The 19,519-nt window shown below is 46.4% G+C and overlaps 1 protein-coding gene across 5 annotated transcripts in view; it reads right to left on the bottom strand.

The window, feature by feature from the left end:
• Nucleotides 1–19,519, bottom strand: part of ST6GAL1 (ST6 beta-galactoside alpha-2,6-sialyltransferase 1) — a 45,251-nt gene that overhangs the window by 10,207 nt on the left and 15,525 nt on the right. For 4 of the 5 annotated variants that reach the window (XM_066556884.1, XM_066556885.1, XM_066556888.1 and 1 more), the window contains exons 3-5: nucleotides 5,518–5,643; nucleotides 3,738–4,403; nucleotides 124–221 (exon numbers count right to left, since the gene is read on the bottom strand). In XM_066556884.1, coding sequence (XP_066412981.1) covers nucleotides 124–221; nucleotides 3,738–4,362 — 723 coding nt within the window. In that variant the 5' untranslated portion in view covers nucleotides 4,363–4,403; nucleotides 5,518–5,643. Of the gene's footprint in view, nucleotides 1–123; nucleotides 222–3,737; nucleotides 4,404–5,514; nucleotides 5,644–19,519 lie in introns of those variants that run through there. The other variant, XM_066556890.1, reaches the window with a different exon arrangement.

Raw genomic sequence — 19,519 nt, 5'->3', positions numbered from 1 at the left:
ATCCCCATCCTACAGCCATGTGCTAGAATCAGATGGACAGCCCTGTTCTTCCCAGCTCCCAGACAGTGCAGCTACACAGCTCTGCCATGCTTGGCCTGCTTGGGGCGCCCTCCTCAGACCTACCTGGGAATTGACAAGTCGAATTGTTGTCTTCTGGCCCACATCATCCTGGAAGCCCCGGACAGGAGCCCCGTTGAAGCGCAGGACGGCGTCGTGGCTGTCTGAAAGCCAAACACAGGGAAAAGCTGGGAGCCAGCAACTGGCTTAGAGTGATAGCACAAACAAGTGCCATTATTCACCTGCACTTCTAATACAGGCTGGTTAATCCCTGGCTTTCAACCTAACATCCAGAAGTAGCAAGTCAGACTCTTTGGAGGAAGGTGGGGTCAAAGTTTATGATCAATACACTTTTAAAAATCTACTTTTTTAAACTACAACCAACTGCCAGGTTGAGAGCACAACCCTAGCATTTGTTCTCCCTCTTCCTCCTTCCAAACACTTTACCAGGAGATAGACCAACACACAATTAGTTTACCACATGGCTGACTGCAAACCAAGAAACTAGGAAGCAGTAGCAAGCCAGCATCCTCTCTTTCAGCCTGGGGCTTGACCAGCCCCAGAAACATGTACAGCAACCACAGTGGAAAGCCAAGCTGTCCTCAGCCTGCCAGCATGCCTCCCACTGCTGTGCCTTCAAGAGACACAGCTTCTTACAAGCCTTGGGATTCACTGCATTTTCCTCTGCTGGCATCATCTCTTAAGATAGCACAGCACTCCTCCAGCACCCTCCTCTGCCTTGGCACAGCCAGCCAGGCCACTGTAACATCCTGGAGTCAGGCTGCTGCTGTGACACCAAGGGGGGCTGTGCTTGTCAGCCTGGCTCCTCTCTGCCTTGTGGCTGCATTTGGGTAGGAAAGGTTCCCTGTGATCAGAGGGGCTGAGGTAAGAAGCAGGATGAACTTTCCTGCATTCACACTGAGCCCACATGACTGCAACACACAGCACCTGCAGCAGGGTCTGCAAGTGGGAACTGCCAAGCTCCAGGGCAGAAGGACCCACCTGGTCCAAACTGGGTCTTTTTGAGATCATTTTCTTGAAAATGGGAGTGTTCTAACAGGCAATGCTGGAGGATCAGTAATCCCTGGCAGCAAAGACTGATTTCTCAATTTTATTCTCCTGGACAAGTGGGACTTCTTAAGAGCCCTTCCAAAGCACCATCCAAAAACCAAGGAAGGTGATGTTTCTGGAAAAAAGTGTCTCCATGCTGAGAAGTGGTTTCCACTACAGACCCTTAGCTCCATATCCTGCCTTGCACTAAGGCAATCCAGGGTTATGATTGCCCCATCTATAACTTCAGCCAGACACCAAGCATTCCTATGCCCCAAGTTTGAACATTAAAGGGTGTTTAGTGACTGCTCAGGCAGAGTAGCTGGCTCTCTGTCCCCAGGTGCTTGTGCTATACTCAGTATCTCTAACATCAGATTTTTCAGTGGCAATTTATATCCTTCAGTAATACCAAGAGCCCAGTAAAAGGTGGTTATTTACAACCCTGTGCTGCTCTGCCAGCCTCCTTTGCTTTACCTAATTGCTCATTTGCTATCTTAACATGATTAGACAGAACAAATATTTCATGGAGTTATTACTCAGCAATCAGTTGTGCTCATTTACACAAATACTTCATTTGAAGCTTCATTTAGTACCTTTTAGACAACTTCCTCCAACACCACCATAACATTTCCTACATGGAAAAAGCAGGGAAAACTGTACAGAAGTGCACTGAATGCTCCTAAATTCTTAATACTCCCCCTGCCTAGCTCAAGGCTGCAAGTGCTCAAACTTGGCAGAGGCACCAGCAGAGTTAACTGCTTGAGCAGAAGGGTGAAAGTTTGTGACCCAGACACAAGAAACACAGGGCAGGGACAGCAGCAGGGGTTAATGGCATTTGCCTCGGGCACACTACACAGTGACCTGCCCAGCATCCATCCCTTGTGATCTGGAACAAACCAGTGCTTCAGTGTGGGGAGGGCTCAGAGAGTGGCTGTGGGAACAATGACAGGGCTTTGCCAGTCTGACATCTGTGCCAAAGCACAGCCCATCCCACTTGGCTGCTCCCATACCCAATGCAGAGGTGCAGGGACTGCATTCCATCCCTCCAGAACATCAGCTCCCAGTCCTGTGAGGGTCTCCTTCCAGAGGAACAAGCACTGGCAGCAATGCCCAACACAGGCAGCCCTGGGCACAAGGCACCTGAGCTGGGGAGGCTGTTCAACAGAAGGTCACTTCTGTGCAAACCTGCGGCTCTGAGCTCCAAGAGGCCCCCAAACAACCTAGACAGGTGCTTGGAGGAAAAGGAAGAACTGCTTTCCCAAGTCTAGACCCAGCTCACTTCAAACACTCCTAAGAGGCAGAAACAATTACACCAACCAACTCCCACCTGCAATTTGTACCAGGAGGCAATGCTGTTCTTCACTGCATATTTCATAGCCTTTTAACACACTTCCAACTGCTCAACCTCACTCTAGCTCCTGCTCACCTGCCTGTGGACACAGAGGAGGCTGGGGGAGAACTTCTGAGCAAGTACTCAACGCTGTCTCCCATGAGGGACTATGATTCTGACAGCTTTGCCAAAGTTGTCCATGAATGATGCATTAAAATCTATCCATCTACCTGTTTCAGAAGATGAAGGCTACTTACAGCTTAGTGCAGGCCAAAGGGATCTGAGCCAACAAACAACTTATGAATACACCAAAGCCTGCAAACAATTTCCACTTGAGAGAAAACTCCCAGACCTTAAAAGTTCTCCTTCAGTGAAGCTACAGTTCAGCAAAGTGTGAACCTTAACTGAGCTCCAAACACCAAAAAATGAAGCAAGCTGAGGGAGCTGCAGGCTCTGGAGAATTTTCTGCCTGGTACAAAATCCTGAGTTAACTGAAGAGTTTCCCAAGCAGGCTGCTTTTGTAAAGACACAAAACACTTTGGCATCAAAACATGTTTCTTTATAATTCACAGTAAAAGACCAAAGCTTCAGCAGTTATTAATTAATGCTTTAATTCAGGTAAGTATGGTCAGATGAGACTTCAAAGCATCACCAAACTTTGTCCTAAGAGATAAATCCCTGTAAAGCCTTTTCATGGTCTTCTGGGCCACTCAAATTCAGCCAGCTGCCTTATGGCTCAGAATGAAGCAGTACCACTTTTGGAAAGCCCTGAGCAAGAACTACAGAATCACTGAGGCTGGAAGGGACCTCTGAAGATTGTCTGTGCCCAGCCCTCAGCTCAACACACACTGCTCAAGGCTATGTCCAAAGGGTTTTTCCCCTTTACCATTTTCTTCTCTGAAAATATCTTCCAATGTGAATTTTTTCTAACTGTGCCATAAGCATTACACAACCCACCCCAAGCCCTCTCAAGAAACAAACACCTGAGAAACCAAGACTGCTCTCTGGTATTCAATATTCATGTGACCCTCCAGTGATGCCAACGGGATCACAAAAATCACAAGAACTTGCTAGAATAGAGCTACCTATTACTCCCATCTCCAGCTAGGCTGAAATATTCACTGACTTTAGAAGTTTAACATTTCCACTTGTTTTAAACACCCTTTGTTTTAAACACCTATTCCATTCTAGGTTTTCTAAAAAAGAGATTTATCAGTAAGAGCAGGACAGCAGGTTACTTCTACTCAGCCCAAGTTATAAACAATGCTATTTGCCTTCATGCAAACTGGAAGATACCAACCTATCTCTTGTCCCAAGCGAGAGGATTTCAGAGAGCCTGCTGAGGACACCACAGCACAGCGACCCAGCTGTCCCACTGCTTCACTGAGGCTCTTCCCTGGCAGGTACTGCAGCCACTCAGAGGTACCAAAAGGCCCATCTGACCTCTGGATCATGGTCACATTGACTCTGTCCCGCAGCTGGCACAGCAGCTTCTCTGGGCTGAGCTTAGCATTCCTCTTCCCACTGTAAGTCACATTGTACTTGTTCATGGCCAGGTAGTTTTTCCTGACCTTCTGCAGCCTGGGTATGAGATTTCTGGATGAGCTGTCCTTATCCCATACCTTCCCAAAGGCTGCTTTCTTGGACTTTTCAGCTGTTTCAGAGGTGCTGCCTTTTGCTTTGTTTTGGGTACCAAGCCACATTTTGGATACCTGCCCCAGTTCACTGGCTGCTTCATGGAAAAGGCCTTGTGATTTAACAGTGTTCCATTTCTCCAAGCTCCTGTGCCCCTGCAAATCATCATTCCTGGTCTTCAAAGGATCATAGTAGCTTCTTCTGGTTTCTCTCCACAGGCAAACTGTCAGTGCTACCAGGACCACCACAAGGACACACATGAACTTTTTCAACACATTGATGTGAACCATAGTGCACGGTGCATCCCCAGATGGGACACTGGAAGCTGGCCCTGGGAAAAGGAAACAGCTCAGTCAGGGCTGCAGGCACAGGTAAAATCATGGAGATCTGTATGCAGTGGAGGGGAGAGAGACAACATCAGGGTAATGCTAAAATTTCAGGCTGTTCAAAGATCTCATTTCAAAGTCTACCACCTCAAACACCAAAAAAAAAGACCTGAGCTGGCTATCAGCCATCACATGCTATGTAATGGTGACCTGAGGCCACTGCCACTCAAACCTTTTTTCTACTCCCTTCCACAAGGGACAGCCAAATTTAACACTGCCAGTATCATACCAGCAAGCAGGGTAAGTCTCTGCATTGCTTTGCTTCATCTCCCATCCCTGACAGTCAATATCCAAATGCCAACAAATGCACTTCCAGAAGTGAGTTTTTGCTTGACCACAGGCTTTACCACTAATGAAGAACATGATAAAGCATAGAACTGGAAAGAAAAAAAAAAAAAAAGCTCTGAGTTCATGAGCACCAGGAGCTTCCCCAGCCTGGTACTTTGGAGACTTTGCAGGGAACTGCTGCAAGTCTGCAGTGGGCTGAGTGCACTGTCAACATCAAACCTCACTGAATACCTGTGGGAAGCCAATTAAGCCCCAGTACTTTTGGGACATATAATTTGGGACATGTTTGGGCTCATAAATGCACTTGGATGAACATTACTCCGGGTAAGTTACCTCTGGAGAAAGCAAAGCCAGATGCAGTTGTACAGCACTGCCTGTCCTCCTCTGCACTGCCTCACACTAGCAGATACCTCCAGCTCCCATCATGTCAGAAAAGTGGGAATCCAATAGGATGACTGCCCAAAAAGCAGCTCAAACTAGGCTGACTTATTGGAGGAAGGGGGGGCTGGTGTATAAAATATACCCTGATGCATAAACCCCTCACAAGCAGCACACAGGACAGCAGCTGCTCATTTCCCTACATGGCTGCTCCAGACATGTCCAAAAGCACAGGAATAGTAAGGAGGCTGCAGCTGTCCTCAGGAGACAAACACATGCAGGTCACAGCTGTTCCCAGAGAGGCACAAGCAGCAACTTCCTCCCTGAGTAACCTGCAGAAAGCAAACCCTGCAATGCTGGGCTGCTGAGAGGTTACTGAGCTGCAAACACTACCTGGGGATAAAGCAGCAGCTCTCCAACTCAAGTCATTTTTGGCTGTTGGCAGATTTTCCTCCGAGGGCTTAAGCAGGATATCCCAAAACAACAGTTCTGTGATGTGCTGAAGAGTTCAAGAAATACCTGCAAAAAAGAAGGGGAAAAAAAGAAAAACATATTAAGGAAAACCTGAAAGTTCTAGAGATGAGCAAGTATTGCCTCAGATAAACCCTATGGTCCCAAAGAAGCTGTTACCAAGGGCTGGAAGGACAGCAGCAAACACATTAAACACCACATAAGCATTTTAAATGTCTAAATGCCCACTCAAAATGGACATCTTTGTCTGAAATCTGCTCCCAGCCAGAGCAGACTCACAGGCTGCCTGCTCTCTGGTCCCAACAGAGCAACCAGATCCACCCTGAGCACTGGATACACCCAAAATACAGCAAGGAAATGCCCTGATGCTGGTAGTTCACACAACCAACAGGGGAAAAGAAAAAGCTGCTTTTCCCAGGGAACTATCTCACTGCCTATCCTTGAGTAATTCAGGCACTCCTGCAGAGAAGACTCCCTGCTCTTTTGGAACAAGATACGTGGAAAGCTGATTTAAAAAACATATCTTAATCCATAAGTCTTCAGAAAATAGATAAATGTGGTTTAGACTTTACAGTTTCACTCTGCCAAGGAAATGCAGCAAGAGAAAGGGAGATTTGACAGTAGTAGCTGAGAAATCAAGAAAGCAGCTTGCTTTTACAGGAAGTCTGAGTCAATACAATGACACATGACTTAATTACAAATGCTTTCCTTTACAAGACTAAATACTAAATTATTAAAGCATCCTAATGCTGAAAACTTAGATTTTAACTTTATTAAGGAACAAAATTATTTTTCATAGAGCACTCCACAATGAAAAAGCAAATATTGCTGTGTTCCAGTTCTTAAACAACAGCAACAAAAAGATCTAAGAAACACAAGTAGTTCCAGCTTTTATTGAAGTCATTTGCTCTGCCTTGACAGACTGTATAAATTTTCCTTTCCTTAAGTACAAATGCACTAGAAGGGCACACTGAAGTGTTTTTGACCCAGCAGAAGTCCAGCAGTCTGTAGAGGTGGGGCAGCAGGAGGGGATGCAGAGCACCCCATGCTCTGTTCTGTGAGGAGTAAAGCTCCCCATGCTGTTCATGGCTCCTGTCCTGCTGTGGCCTCTCAGCCTCTCCCTGCTGCCTCCTGCCACCCCCTCTGCAGCTGGGACCCCACAGGGACAGTGCACCCGGGGCCTGTCACAGAGAGCAAAAGGCACCATGTGGAGGCAGCTGCCTGCACAGCCATGTGTGATGGGGAAAGCAGGGCTGAGTGCCTCCACACCGCCAGGCTCTGCTGGCAGAGCACACACAGCGAACTTCACTCGGGAGAGCACGGCCCTGTTCGGCACGGCCCAGCAGCTCCCAGCCACAGCTCGTGAGAGATTTCAGCTCTAGTGATTAGCAGCTCATTAGGTGATTTCAGCTCTTGGCTCGCTAAGTGCCTTTGGCAGACGCAGGGGGAGAGAGGAGAAGCCTGTGTGAGGTTCCACAGAGGTGTCCTTGACTGGTCTTCTGCGAAGGTCTCAGGGACAGCATCTTCTAACAAACTGGGCAAAAGTAGCTCGTTACACAGGGCACAGGGGTTTTAGGGACTGTCCTATAGTAAGGGTCAAAGGAAAGGGACCTATAGTCTTACAGAGACATAAGCAAGGGTCCAATGGCAGGGAGAGGGGCTTCTAAGGTCCAGTCATCATGACTTGGCCTTTCCTATCTTAAGCTGCTGAGCGCCATGGTGGCCTTGCAGGCCCTCTGTGCCTGCTAACACACACAGCAAAGCTTTCCCAACCCAGAGGAACACCAAAGCAGAGCTCTCCAGTGTCAGCTTAGTGCCAAACTGAGACACCTCCCTGTGAGCTTCACACAGCCCCAGCCTGACTTTATCCACGCTGGATCCCTTTACAAGCGGCAAGGATCTGACTTCCAGAAACTTCTTCCCCCTTTCTGTGCAGGGGGGACAGAGGCTCAGCACTGCTGGGAGTGCCCAGCAGCCTTCCAGCTCTGCAGAGCAGAGCTCCTTGCTCCAGGCCTGAAGGACTCTGCCCTGCTTTTGACTTGAAAAACATCTCCTGAGGAGCTCCCAGGTGGAGGTGACAGCAGGCACATCTCAGTAACCATCAGCTTTTGCTTCTCACACTTGAATCATCTAGAAGGGTGGCAGGTTCATTACAGTGGAACAACTTTACAGCTCTCTGCAAGCTCCTGCTGAGACACTCCCTGTGGTGGTGCACAGCTCAGGATGCCCAGCAAGTCACAACAACTCCTCTCCTTCCCAGGCCACTCAAGGGCACCTGGAGAGCTCATCTTCTGCACAAATGATCCCCACCTCTGACTGCACACGCCACTGCAATGTGAACAGTTAGTTTGCTTTGATTTTATAGCTGGCAAAATAGGCTCTGCAAACATGTTTTAGCAGAGCCACAACATTTCAAGATACCTTCTGTTCCCCATGGATACTTTGCAATTCAGCTTAATTATTACTACAACTTCACATGATAGGATTTTATTTTATTTGCGCAAGCAGTGGCCTAAGAAGGGGTCCCTCTCAAGCATTCTGATACCAAACCTCTGTTGTGGAGAAGAGAAGAATCTGCTCTTCCTGGCAAAGTAGGATAGCCCACAAGTGGCTGCTTGTGTGCACTTCTGTCTGGCAGTGGTCAGTACAAAGGTACTTTTCCAAAGGTGTTGGAAGCTTGCCATATACACAAAACACAAGGTATGAGGAAAGAAAGGTCAAAAAAAAAAAAAATCCCCCAAACCTAGAAAAATACAAATAAAACTAATTAAACAAATAGCTGCCTCCTTGAAACCCAGAACCTGACACAGCTGAGACTTAAACAAATAGCTGCCACCCTGAAATCCAGAACCTGTGACAGCTGTAGTGTACAGCACTGGCTGGCATGTTAAGCCCACACAGCAAGTCCTCTGAGGATAAATTAATCCTGTGCAGAGAACAAGTGAGGGACGTGATATCTTCAAGGCAGTCACATTCTGTCCACACACTCTTAAACTTTATTGTCCAATTATCTCACTGCTCTCAGGTCTTAAACCAGCAAAGTACACAAGAGTGTGAAAATCCTGCTTCTCTGGTGTCCCAGAGGCTGCTGTCTGCCTAGGGAGGGACAGCCAACAATGGCACAGCAGAGAACATCCAGCAATCCTGATTTCCACATCCCACAGCAGATTTACCCTAAAAATGAGGTGAGGATATTTGTTAGCAAACAGCCCATACCTGTTTCCTATTGCGCCCAACAGCCGGTACACAGACAAACCACACGAGTATGGACAAAGGTATGAATATGTTTCTTCCAGGAAATGCACACAGCTTCCCCAAAGTTGTGTCATCAGCTGTACCGATGCCCATCCTCTGCACATTTGTTAAATTGGCTCTTGAAACCGCTCACATTTCCCTAAGAGCCTGAGGCAATGAACTCTGCATGCAGCTGCACACAGGCACAGACAACCCCGCCTCTCTCGCTTTTCCAGCCTCACTGTCCCACTCGTTCCAGCTCCTCCTTGCTCAGCACCTTTTCCACCCCTCAGATACTCTTGGTCAGGCTCCCAGCGCCATCAGCAGGGCGTGACCGTCCCTCGGGGCAGGCACCCCCGCTGAACACGCTCCCGCCACATGGCCCAGCAGCAACACAACAATGGGGCTGATTTGTTCTCCTTGTGAAACTTCCTTCCTTTATTTCCCCTCCTGACCACTTCTGAGCCCTGATCTCTACGCAATCTGCAATGCCCTTCAGGTTATTTTGCAAGCTGCTCCTGGAGCAGGAATAAACCCACCTGAAAGAGCATTCTCTTCCCACTGCTAGCAGAAGCTTCCCTTGCCCCTGTGCTGCCCCAGGGTCAGCAGAGCCCTCTGCAGCTGCTCAGGGCTTCCCCTGCTTCCAGCAGCCCCTCTGGTGACAAAGGCAGCCAAGCTCAGAACTCAGCCCCTTCCTCCTCTCCTCTGCAGATCCCTGATCAGATTCACCAGTAGGGATCCCAGAAAATCCCTGAGAGCCTTCTGTGATGCTGTGAAACCTGACCTCTTGCTTTCCTACCTCCTAGGCAGCACTAACCCAGGACAGGAACCCTCTCAGCCCACGACAGCTTACGGTGGCCTTTTCTGAGGTTTGGTGAGCAATCTCACCAAAACCTTGAAAATTCAAGGTTTCCCTCTCTCCATGTTCACAACCTTCTGAAAATGACAGAACAGTGTAACCATGTTCACAGGGGTCCGAGCATGAGGGAAGAGACAAGGATCTGACTCCATGTTTCAGAAGGCTTGATTTATTATTTTATTATATATATTACATTAAAACTATACTAAAAGAATAGAAGAAAGGATTTCATCAGAAGGCTGGCTAAGAATAGCAAAAGAAGGAATGATAACAAAGGCTTGTGGCTCAGAGCCAGCTGACTGTGATTGGCCATTAATTAGAAACAACCCCATGAGCCCAATCCCAGCTGCACCTGTTGCATTCCACAGCAGCAGATAACCATTGGTTACATTTTGTTCCTGAGGCCTTTCAGCTTCTCAGGAGGAAACATCCTAAGGAAAGGATTTTTCATAAAAGATGCCTGTGACAGAAGAGGAAATATGTAGATAGATTTGAAATGTGACCCTTCTGCAAAAACATGATGATCATTAGGTCTTACATATTCTACAGGTGTCATTTTAATTACATTTACTGGTCTGAAGCAATGGATCCTACCACAGTCCCTCAAACATAACCATGGTAAATAAAACCTCTAATTTAATTTAAATCCCTTGGGGATTATAGGATATGCAGGAATCACATCCACCTGGTCTACCACGCTTCTCCTTGATCCTGCCATTCATACATCAACATAATTCAGCTGCAGTTTTCTTCTCTCTGATGGATGCACAAAAGCTTTTCACTTTGGCAAGTTGTTCCTCAATCTTTTTTTTTAGATAATGTGATAAGTATTTCAAATTTAAACTCAGAGCATTTACATTTCTTTGCAGATTTCCTTCATTTTGGCATATCCATCTGCAGCCACAATTGTGCTGTGCCTGCCCATAAAGTAGGAAAGCTTTGTTACCAACTTTTGCTGATGTATTCTTGAATGTTTTTATGCTGCCCTATATGAAGGTTTTATATTTAACTTCACCTTCCTATTCTTTTTTTGATACATTCTCAGTGTTAACCCTTTCCTCCACCCAACACCCACTGTAAAGCATCTCTGAAAACAGCAGTGGCTGGTACCAGAGGGTGAATGAGTTCCCATGTGTGTAGAAAAGAAGAAAGACATGGAAATGTATGGCTTGAATTCTTCTGTTCAAAACAGCATACTTAAGGAAGCCTAAGATGAGAAAAAAAATGTGGATTCAAAAAGTAACCTCAAAACTGTATCTGCTCTTAAAATCCCCTATTCCTGTCCTGAGGGAAAAAGTATTTATCAGGACCCTAAATAGTAATAAACAAACTATGCTCATGCCATTTTGCAAATGAAGAAGCTACACTTTCCACGTGCTGGATACAGCAGGGGAAAGGTGATAAAACACTTTCCAAGCTCAAGGTCTGTCCCTCTGGAGCCAAGTTTAGTCCAGCCTGGTAATTCAACTGTGTGTATCATGATTTTGTAAATACATAAACAGGGAAGGTTTGCTTCTAGCAATTCTTGTTTTTTTTCCAAAATATCACTGTGCTGTGAAAATAAAACATCTGTTGAGCCATACATTTAGGCGTTTCCAATGCCACCAAACAGAACAAAACAGAAAGGAAAATGAGGAAACTTTACATAGAGATGTGAAGGAAAAAAAAAAGCATTTTACATGAGAAACAAGGTTAAATTTTAGGTGACACATTGAGGAGCTATACAGGTCACCTGTAATGAAATAAATCATTTAGTTAGCCCTGCCTGCATTAAAAACCTCTGTGTGTGCCATTGAAAATATGCTGCTGTCACAGCTGAAAAAAAATCCTCCCAAGAGAACAGGAGAGATTCTGGGGGGAGGCACAGGGGTAAGTTCAAGTATGTGCTTCATTTCAGTTTTACATGTCAACAAACATTGGGATTTAATAGAAGTCAGAAGCCTTTATTTCTGACTGTGTCAGCCCTTTATTCTTGCTCTTTTCTACATGCCATGTTGGTTTTGGAGGGTGCTGTGCCTAGCACTCTGCCTCCCCTTCAGCCCTCATTAAAAGGCAGCAGCTTTTTTAGATATAATAATTATATACTAAGTATTTTATATAGCTCTAGTACCTTAACCATGGTATACATATATTCGAGTTTTACCATAAAAGTATTTTAAATAATAATAATAAAAAATTAATAAAAATTAATAAAAAATAATAAAAAATTAATAAAAATTAATAAAAATTAATAAAAATAATAAAAATATTAGTAAATAATAATAATAATAATAATAATAATAATAATAATAATAATAATAATAATAATAATAATAATAATAATAATAATAATAATAGTTAAAACTGCTTTCTGAGCCACAGGACACCACTTAAATCCAGGATACCAGATTTATCAGCACTTCATCTAATTAAAGGTTTATGTTTTAGTCTTGCTATAGAGGGTGCTTTTAGTGGCTAATAAATGGATTCCAGTTATGAAATATACTGAGCCAAATAAAGAGTGAATGTAGTGGACCATGCTTAGCATCCTCTTTGCTGGGTTACTCACCCATGCCCATGGGGGTCTCACTCAGCAAGATACCTGGAGACCTCTCTTAGCAACAAACCTTTTCCATTTCTAAAACTGCAATTTCACCTTCAGTTGGAGAGAAAAGTACATGCATGAACAGCACCAACTCCTGAAAATGCTGCTTTTTCTTCTGCACCCAGAGCCCCAGTGTCAGAGCTTTACAAGTGAGGATTTCATCAGTAGGCAGCTTTATCACAGCCATTCCCATATTGAAGCTAACAGCAAAAATCCCTCTACCCTGCCCAGCTTTAAAGAGCAGGATGCAATTGCTGATTTGTGGCTATTTACTTTACATGGAACATTACACCTTCAATCCTTCCCCCCAAGCACGTGTTCCTCTATGACATTCATCCTTCAGAATGAACAGGGATGCTCTTTTATTTGAAATTAACAGTGTGTGGCAGGTCAGCACTAACACCTCTGCAAACATCACTGCGTGCCAAGACATGAAACTGCTGTTCCATGGCACCAGGACAATAAATTCCCTGTGTGCCAGCTGCAGACACTACCCCTGAGGATAACACATCTGACACCAGCCCTTTGCAGGTGGGGACATCTTTATGAGTCAAGGACAATGCAGGAACTCTTTACAACTTGCTCAAAGAAGTCTAATTCAATCTAACTTCAGACCCAGGCTTTCACTAAGTGAAATCAACTTGCTCAAGTCTGGCTCTACCAATGCTGGTTTTCAGTCCAATAGCACTACCAAGATTTATTCTTCTCTACACATCCAGAGTTCATTCCTGCTGGGGAAGGCAGGGCTGGCACTTAACAAACAGCAGTGTTCTACCACACCAACTTCACTGGAAGAAGGAAGCAGTGTGAGTTCTCACCATTGACTTCAGAAAGCCCTAGTCAAACTATTTTATGTGAAGCAAAACACTTCCTGTGTTACATTTAAAATAAATTGGTTTTCACTAAGAAATCTGCATTTTAGAATGCAAAGACACCTACAGCTGTGAAGACTGTTTATCAAAAAGTATCAGGTGGTAAAAAAAAAAAAGGCAGGACCTGAGAGACAGGCAACTAGAGGCAATTAAAAGAGCATTAGAAAGGACACCTACTAGAACCTAGTAAAGGAAATAACTACCAGAGAATTTGTAAAAACAAACATGTAACAAGCAGGTCAATTATTTATCCAGCAAAAATCAAAGCAGTTACTTTCCATGCAAGGAACTTGAGGCATGGGGGGACAAATGGAAACTTCAAAATTAGAGGTAATTATTTTGTCTCTGATAAGAAAAGAGGCAGGAAAAAAACCCATGTTTTTCCACAAATCAAAATCTATTTGTTTTAGTCTCCATAACCACAGCAATTGGAAAGCTTAATTGATACCACTTCTGCCTCACATCACCATTTCCACTGGTTCAAGTGAGACTGAAAGAACCAGAGGAAAGCCAGGTGTAACTCCACTCAAGTTGTTGAGCAAGCCCAGGTCCAAGCTCAGAGTCAGGCTGCAGCAGAGCAGCCAAGGCAGCAGACACACAGCAATCAGTGTACCCCACGATCCTGGGGGCCATTTGTTGTTGAAGCAGCAGCCAGGCTCTCAAAAGTCAGAGAACCTGCAGCAGCAGATGTCAAATATCTCCTGCCAAAGCACATCAAGTCATCCTCCTCACACGGAGCTCTTGGTGTGGCTGAACTTCAGTAATACCAGCAAGTGCTGCCCTGTTTTTCAAACACATTTGTCTGGGAACACTGTGCCCCTGTATCAGCTTTTCAAATATATCTACTGTCATTAAGCCCACAAAAATATTGCCAGGGAAGCAACCTTGCCTAAATACAATTCAATTTTATAAATCATAGGCAATACAAATGCATAGCACAAAATTAGATGCCTAGACATATTCAAAGACATTTAAAGAGTTTAAGACACTCCTCCACCCTCAAAGTTTCATGTACCTATTTAGAAGAACAGGAAACATTAATGCAACCTTCCTGAGAAAGCCTGCATTTGAAACCTCTTTGCTATTTTCTTCCCTCAGCATCCTCCCAGATGCTTAGGAAAGAAAAGCAGGTTCAGCAGTACCTCCTACCCAAACCCAAGATTATGGCCTCCACTTAAGGATCCAGCATGGAGAACACTTAGCAGGAACAAACAGGTGCCTCTCTGATGTGCAATCCCCACTCTTTGGTGGGATGGAGGACTGGCAAAGCCTAGCACCACCTGGAGCTGTAAGCACCCAAAAAGAGCATGCCACCCATCTGGCAGCTCCATGGTGCACACACATCACAGCCAAAGAATTCCCTTTTTTCTTCCCCACTTACATACCCTGACAGCATCCCAGCGACAGATCAGTGCTGCTATGGGCATGGCATGAATTGGTCTGAAACATAACAAGTCTACACAGTTGCTGGAGGGAGGCAAACACCATGCTTGAAACACATGTAAAGCTTACTGGGGTTCTGAGAGGCCAGGAAGGCAATGAAGGCCATTTTAATGTCTTTTATCACCTCCTCCCAGTGTTTCTAGCCTGCTTTCTTCTCCACCAGAAAACCAGGTGTGAAGCCTGGAAAGCACTACCCAGCTCCTGCTCCCAAACACATCACCCACTTCCTACAGTCAGCACTTCAGAACCAAGTCTGGCAGCAGAGCTTTCAGATGACAAGTGGATGGACCCACCAAGGATCTGAACCACTCCCCCACCCCCTGAAGCAGGCAGCTTTCTGCCCTCTGGTATTTAAGACATTTTATGTACGTGGGACTCAGAGATCCAGACAGATAACTCCAACAAAAATAGAAGTTACTCCCTAAAGCAGTAAAGGAGGCAGCAGATAACTGGCTCTCATACTGCCTTTAGTACAACACATTTCTGTGGTCTCAGCAATAGGCAGCAAGACTTAAAAAAGCCCTCTGAGCCTCCCAGAGCAATGAAAGGTCCTGATCTTCTCCTACAACCAGGCAGCCCTTTGCTGGAAGGATGGATGTGATATGCAAGGAAGGAGGGATGGGAGGAGGATGTTGCTGCCAAGGGCTGGACTCCTGCCCACCAGCCAGTTCCTTCTGGCCACCCAGTGCCACCTGGCCACAGAGACACCAGACTTCCTCCTTGAGAAAGGGAACTCTCCCCAGACACAGAAGTCAGGCATCTGTCATGCCTGGAATGGATGCACCCCAGTGCAGACCAGGAGGCTGCAGAAACCCAGCAGAGGTTTTCCACGTGCTGGTGGCGGCTGCCAGCTGCTGGGGTGACTCCCAGGACGCTCTGGGGGGACACCATGCCTAACAGCTTTAGAGCAGGAGCTGCTGGGTGTTTCCAACAGCAGTGATCTCACTCAGGGCCACAACATCCCACAGTGTTCCAGACCGGGAGAGGATCTGATGGCATCTCTTGCACAAGGCCATTTCTCCTTGCTGCTGAACATCCAATCCAAGCTCAAACTGGAAAAGTACTGGGCATAAAGTTCACTGAACATTAAACTGTTTGATCTGGCTCAACCAAGTTTCAGGTTAAAAGTTATTCATTAATTTTATTTAAACAAATCCTGCTAAGAGACAAGTTTTTAGGCACTTCAGATGGGAAGCTCACATGGGAGCTGATCTCAGGTAACCCTTCATCTTCCCTTTCCTTCCTCTTCCTGCCAAAAGGATCCTTCAGAGCAAAGTACCTCACTCTCCTCTCCACAAACTCCCCTCCAGGTTAACAGGATGGGAACTTGCCTGCTACCATACTGCATTTTAAGCTTACACAGGTATCTGAAGTCCTGGATGAAAAAATCCTGGATATCTCCTGACAAGAGGCATACAATTTTTTCCCCCTCCTCATGCTGTCATGCTGTATCCCCTGAGGCTAAACTGACAGAGAATCCTCAAGCCCTGGGTATGCTGGTTAGAATAACTCCTCGTGTAAGGAGAACCACAGCACTTTAATATTAAAGCAAAGAAAAACAGCAGAGCAGCCTGGCAAAGTTGTCATAAACTATTTTAGGAGTTTTAATTTGCATTTCACTGGTCTTCTTATGGTTTTGGTTTTTTTTTTTTTTTTTTTGGTTTGGGGCTTTTTTCTAATTATTTTTGAAGAACCAGGCCAATTCAGCTAAAGTGGTTCTATGCCAGTGAAACATATACTCTCTCTTGGATTTGGAATGAATATATGTTCTACTTATATATTTATATATTTACATATATAGCCTTCTCTATTTTTGAGTTAAGAAATAATGCATTCATAATACAGTGACATTTCAGAAATAAAAGCTTTTCCATAAGCTGTCCAACACACATATAGGCCAGAGTTGTGTGTTGTCAAGGGAAATTACTTTCACATGGCATTAGCTCTGAATTTTTCTTCCTCACTCTGAAGTAACAAGTATAGAAATCACTAGTTAAAATGCATCAGCCTGATGAATATTTTCTGAAGTCTGCTAGAAGAGCAATTTAAGGGTATTTTCTCCAAAGTACAAGGCTAAAAATTGTAAACCAGCCCTAGTTCATAGGTTCTTTATCTTGTCTGGATCTCTGTACAGCATTATCTGGAGGCATCTCAAACAGGGGAAGCATCAGTGCTTGCAGCAAACCTCCCATGCTATTTTTGGGACGTCTTTAAAAGCTGACTGAACATCAGAGCTCTTTCAGAGATCTCGGCAGATTACGGTCTAAAGAGGTGAAAAATCATTTGCGTGAGAGCGGGGGAGCAGAGCAGAAATTCCCCACACACTCATCTGGAGGCGCCGGCTCCTCCAGAGCCTTGGACGTGGCCACGGCGCTGCTGCTGCTGCTGCTGCCGGGGCAGATGAAAGCCCCGGGCTCTGCTCTGCCCGGCCCCGCTCCCCGCCCGGCCCCCGGCCCCGCTCGGCCCCGGGCCCCGCTCCCCGCCCGGCCCCGGGCCCCGCTCCCCGCCCGGCCCCGGGCCCCGCTCCCCGCCCGGCCCCGGGCCCCGCTCCCCGCCCGGCCCCGGGCCCCGCTCCCCGCCCGGCCCCGGGCCCCGCTCCCCGCCCGGCCCCGGGCCCCGCTCCCCGCCCGGCCCCGGGCCCCGCTCCCCGCCCGGCCCCGGGCCCCGCTCCCCGGAGGCGCTAGCCACGAGAAACTGGGTGCTTTCCTACTGTCTGCATCTCCAGGACTCTCTTCTTCCTCCTGGGAAATCTTCTCCTAAGGCCCCTCACATCCCTTCCAGCATCCACACAGCACAAGGGGATGCCCTAATTTCTGTGGCCTTTCCCCACAGTGCAGCCAGAATCTGCCTTCCTGCCTTGGTGAGATCCTATCTCCACCCTCCACTAACCTTCCTTCTTGGAAGTCCCTCTCCCTTTTCTTCAGTTTTGGTCAGTTTTTCCCCCACCTCTCCCAGATCCACTGCATGCAGTGCCTGTTCTGGGCTCACAGCCTCTGCTCACCCATGCATTTCAGAGCTCGTGCACAAGTCCCACACAATGCTTCAAGTGCAGAGTGTCTGAGATGAGTGTCACCTGCCACAGCACTGACCTCACAGACAGGACAGGCCACGAGTACACAGAAAGAGAGTGAACACCAGTGTGGAGAGAGGTCCCAGAGCCACATACACCAACACCCAGCTCCTGACAGAGCTGCCCAAAACTGGAGGGACTCCTCTAAAGCACACATGAAACTGCAGTCAAACCAAGCAGATGGGCTCTCAGTGCACTTCAGCACATGTGGAATTAACTATGCTGTTAATCTTACCCAATACCATTCCATGTGCATCATTCCATTATCCTGAAGGGAAACTATTTCAGTGCTTGGTCAAAGGCTTTGTTGCTGGTGTCCACTTGCCTGGAACCCACCTTGGAAAGCCACTCCTAAAGCTGGACACAACACACCAAAGCACATCCCATCCTCTCCTCTGCCCATCTGTGTCCAACACACAACAAACCCTCTGCTCCAACAGGCAGGCTCTGCCCCTTTCTAAAGCAGGAGGGGGTCAGAGGCTCCCACACAGCCACAGGGAGCACTGGGGCATGAAGGGGGGTGTGTGCCTATTTTTCGTTTTACTTCCCTATTTCAAAGGAAAGTCCCTTTTCCACTTCAGATATTAACATATAAAACAATGTAACTGCTGAGAAGAGGCTGGACAGAGACACAGATTATTACAGACCAAATATATCACTTTGCTGGTTTTCAAATATCCATCTCCTCCAGCAGCCTTGCCATCTTGCAAGCCAGGCCTAACCAGGCCTCTCTAGTCTGAAATCAGACTTAGTAACAGCTGGGTTTGACTGTTTGACAAGGAAGACTTTTGAGCATTTCAAAAGGGGCTCAAGATTTAGTTCTGGCCCAAACAGAAGGTGACTCCTGAGTGCTACCAATGCTCATTAAGAGAAGGAATATCTCCACACAAAAAGTGTGCCTGAGCTTGAAAAGTCAGCTTGGCCTTGGGTTTCAGCCATCCCAACAGCAGGCACCCAATCCAGGCCAGCAGTCCCAGCCCCTGCTCCCTCTATCTGAGCATGCAAACGCACTTGGAACGTGCCCTGTGCTGCCACAGGCTCACAGAGGATTGCTGCCATGCTCCCATGAGACCCAACCACCTCACCAGCTCACCTGGCACCACATCTCAAGTCATATCTTTCCAGCGAGCAGACTTCCACAGAAGAACAAGGAACAAAACCAGAACTAAAGAACTCTCTGTTTCTGTACAACAACCAAAACGAGAAGTTTTGCAGTGGAGGATTGGCTGACCTACTTCTTTAATCCTGTATTGTCCACCCAAATCCCACCTAACCAGAAATCAAGCTGTCTCCAGCTTAGTTTTCTTCTTTCCCCATGAAAAGAACAGCTGCCAGAGATACCCAAGACAAAGGGCTATGCTTTTTCTTTTCTACTCACCTACCTCCAGCAGAGCATTCCCACTCCTGCCAATGCTCCCCAGGCTCCACACTGCTCTGTCTTGACCTCTGTGCAGATTTTGGCTGCTCTCTGCCCTCTTTGGGATGAGAAGTCCAGCAGGCCCTAGGCAAGCAGCCTGCTGGAACTCCACCACCCTTGCCCAAGTGTTACGGTTTGCAATGCTAAAGGTAACACAACACTGGGACAGAAAAGTGTTGCTCAGCCAGAAAGTAAGAAAGGGTGGTGCATTTTCCATATTGAAGATCAGGTTTTAAGTGGAGGAGAGGGCATTAGCATGTTTCCAGCAGAGGAGGAGGTAAGGAGGAACAGCTGGCACTCTTGATGCCAGCAAGTTAAATATTTAGAGAAGCAGCTATACAATGAGGTCCTCCCAAACCTTCTTCACATATGAAGAGAGCCATAAACCCAATACTTACATTTGCAGCTGCTTCTAAAAGTGTTTCCTATCAAGTTAGTTTTTCCA

This window comes from Molothrus aeneus, chromosome 10 (assembly GCF_037042795.1).
Source record: "Molothrus aeneus isolate 106 chromosome 10, BPBGC_Maene_1.0, whole genome shotgun sequence".
NCBI lineage: Eukaryota > Metazoa > Chordata > Aves > Passeriformes > Icteridae > Molothrus > Molothrus aeneus.
This window is presented reverse-complemented; position numbering and strand designations above follow the sequence as displayed.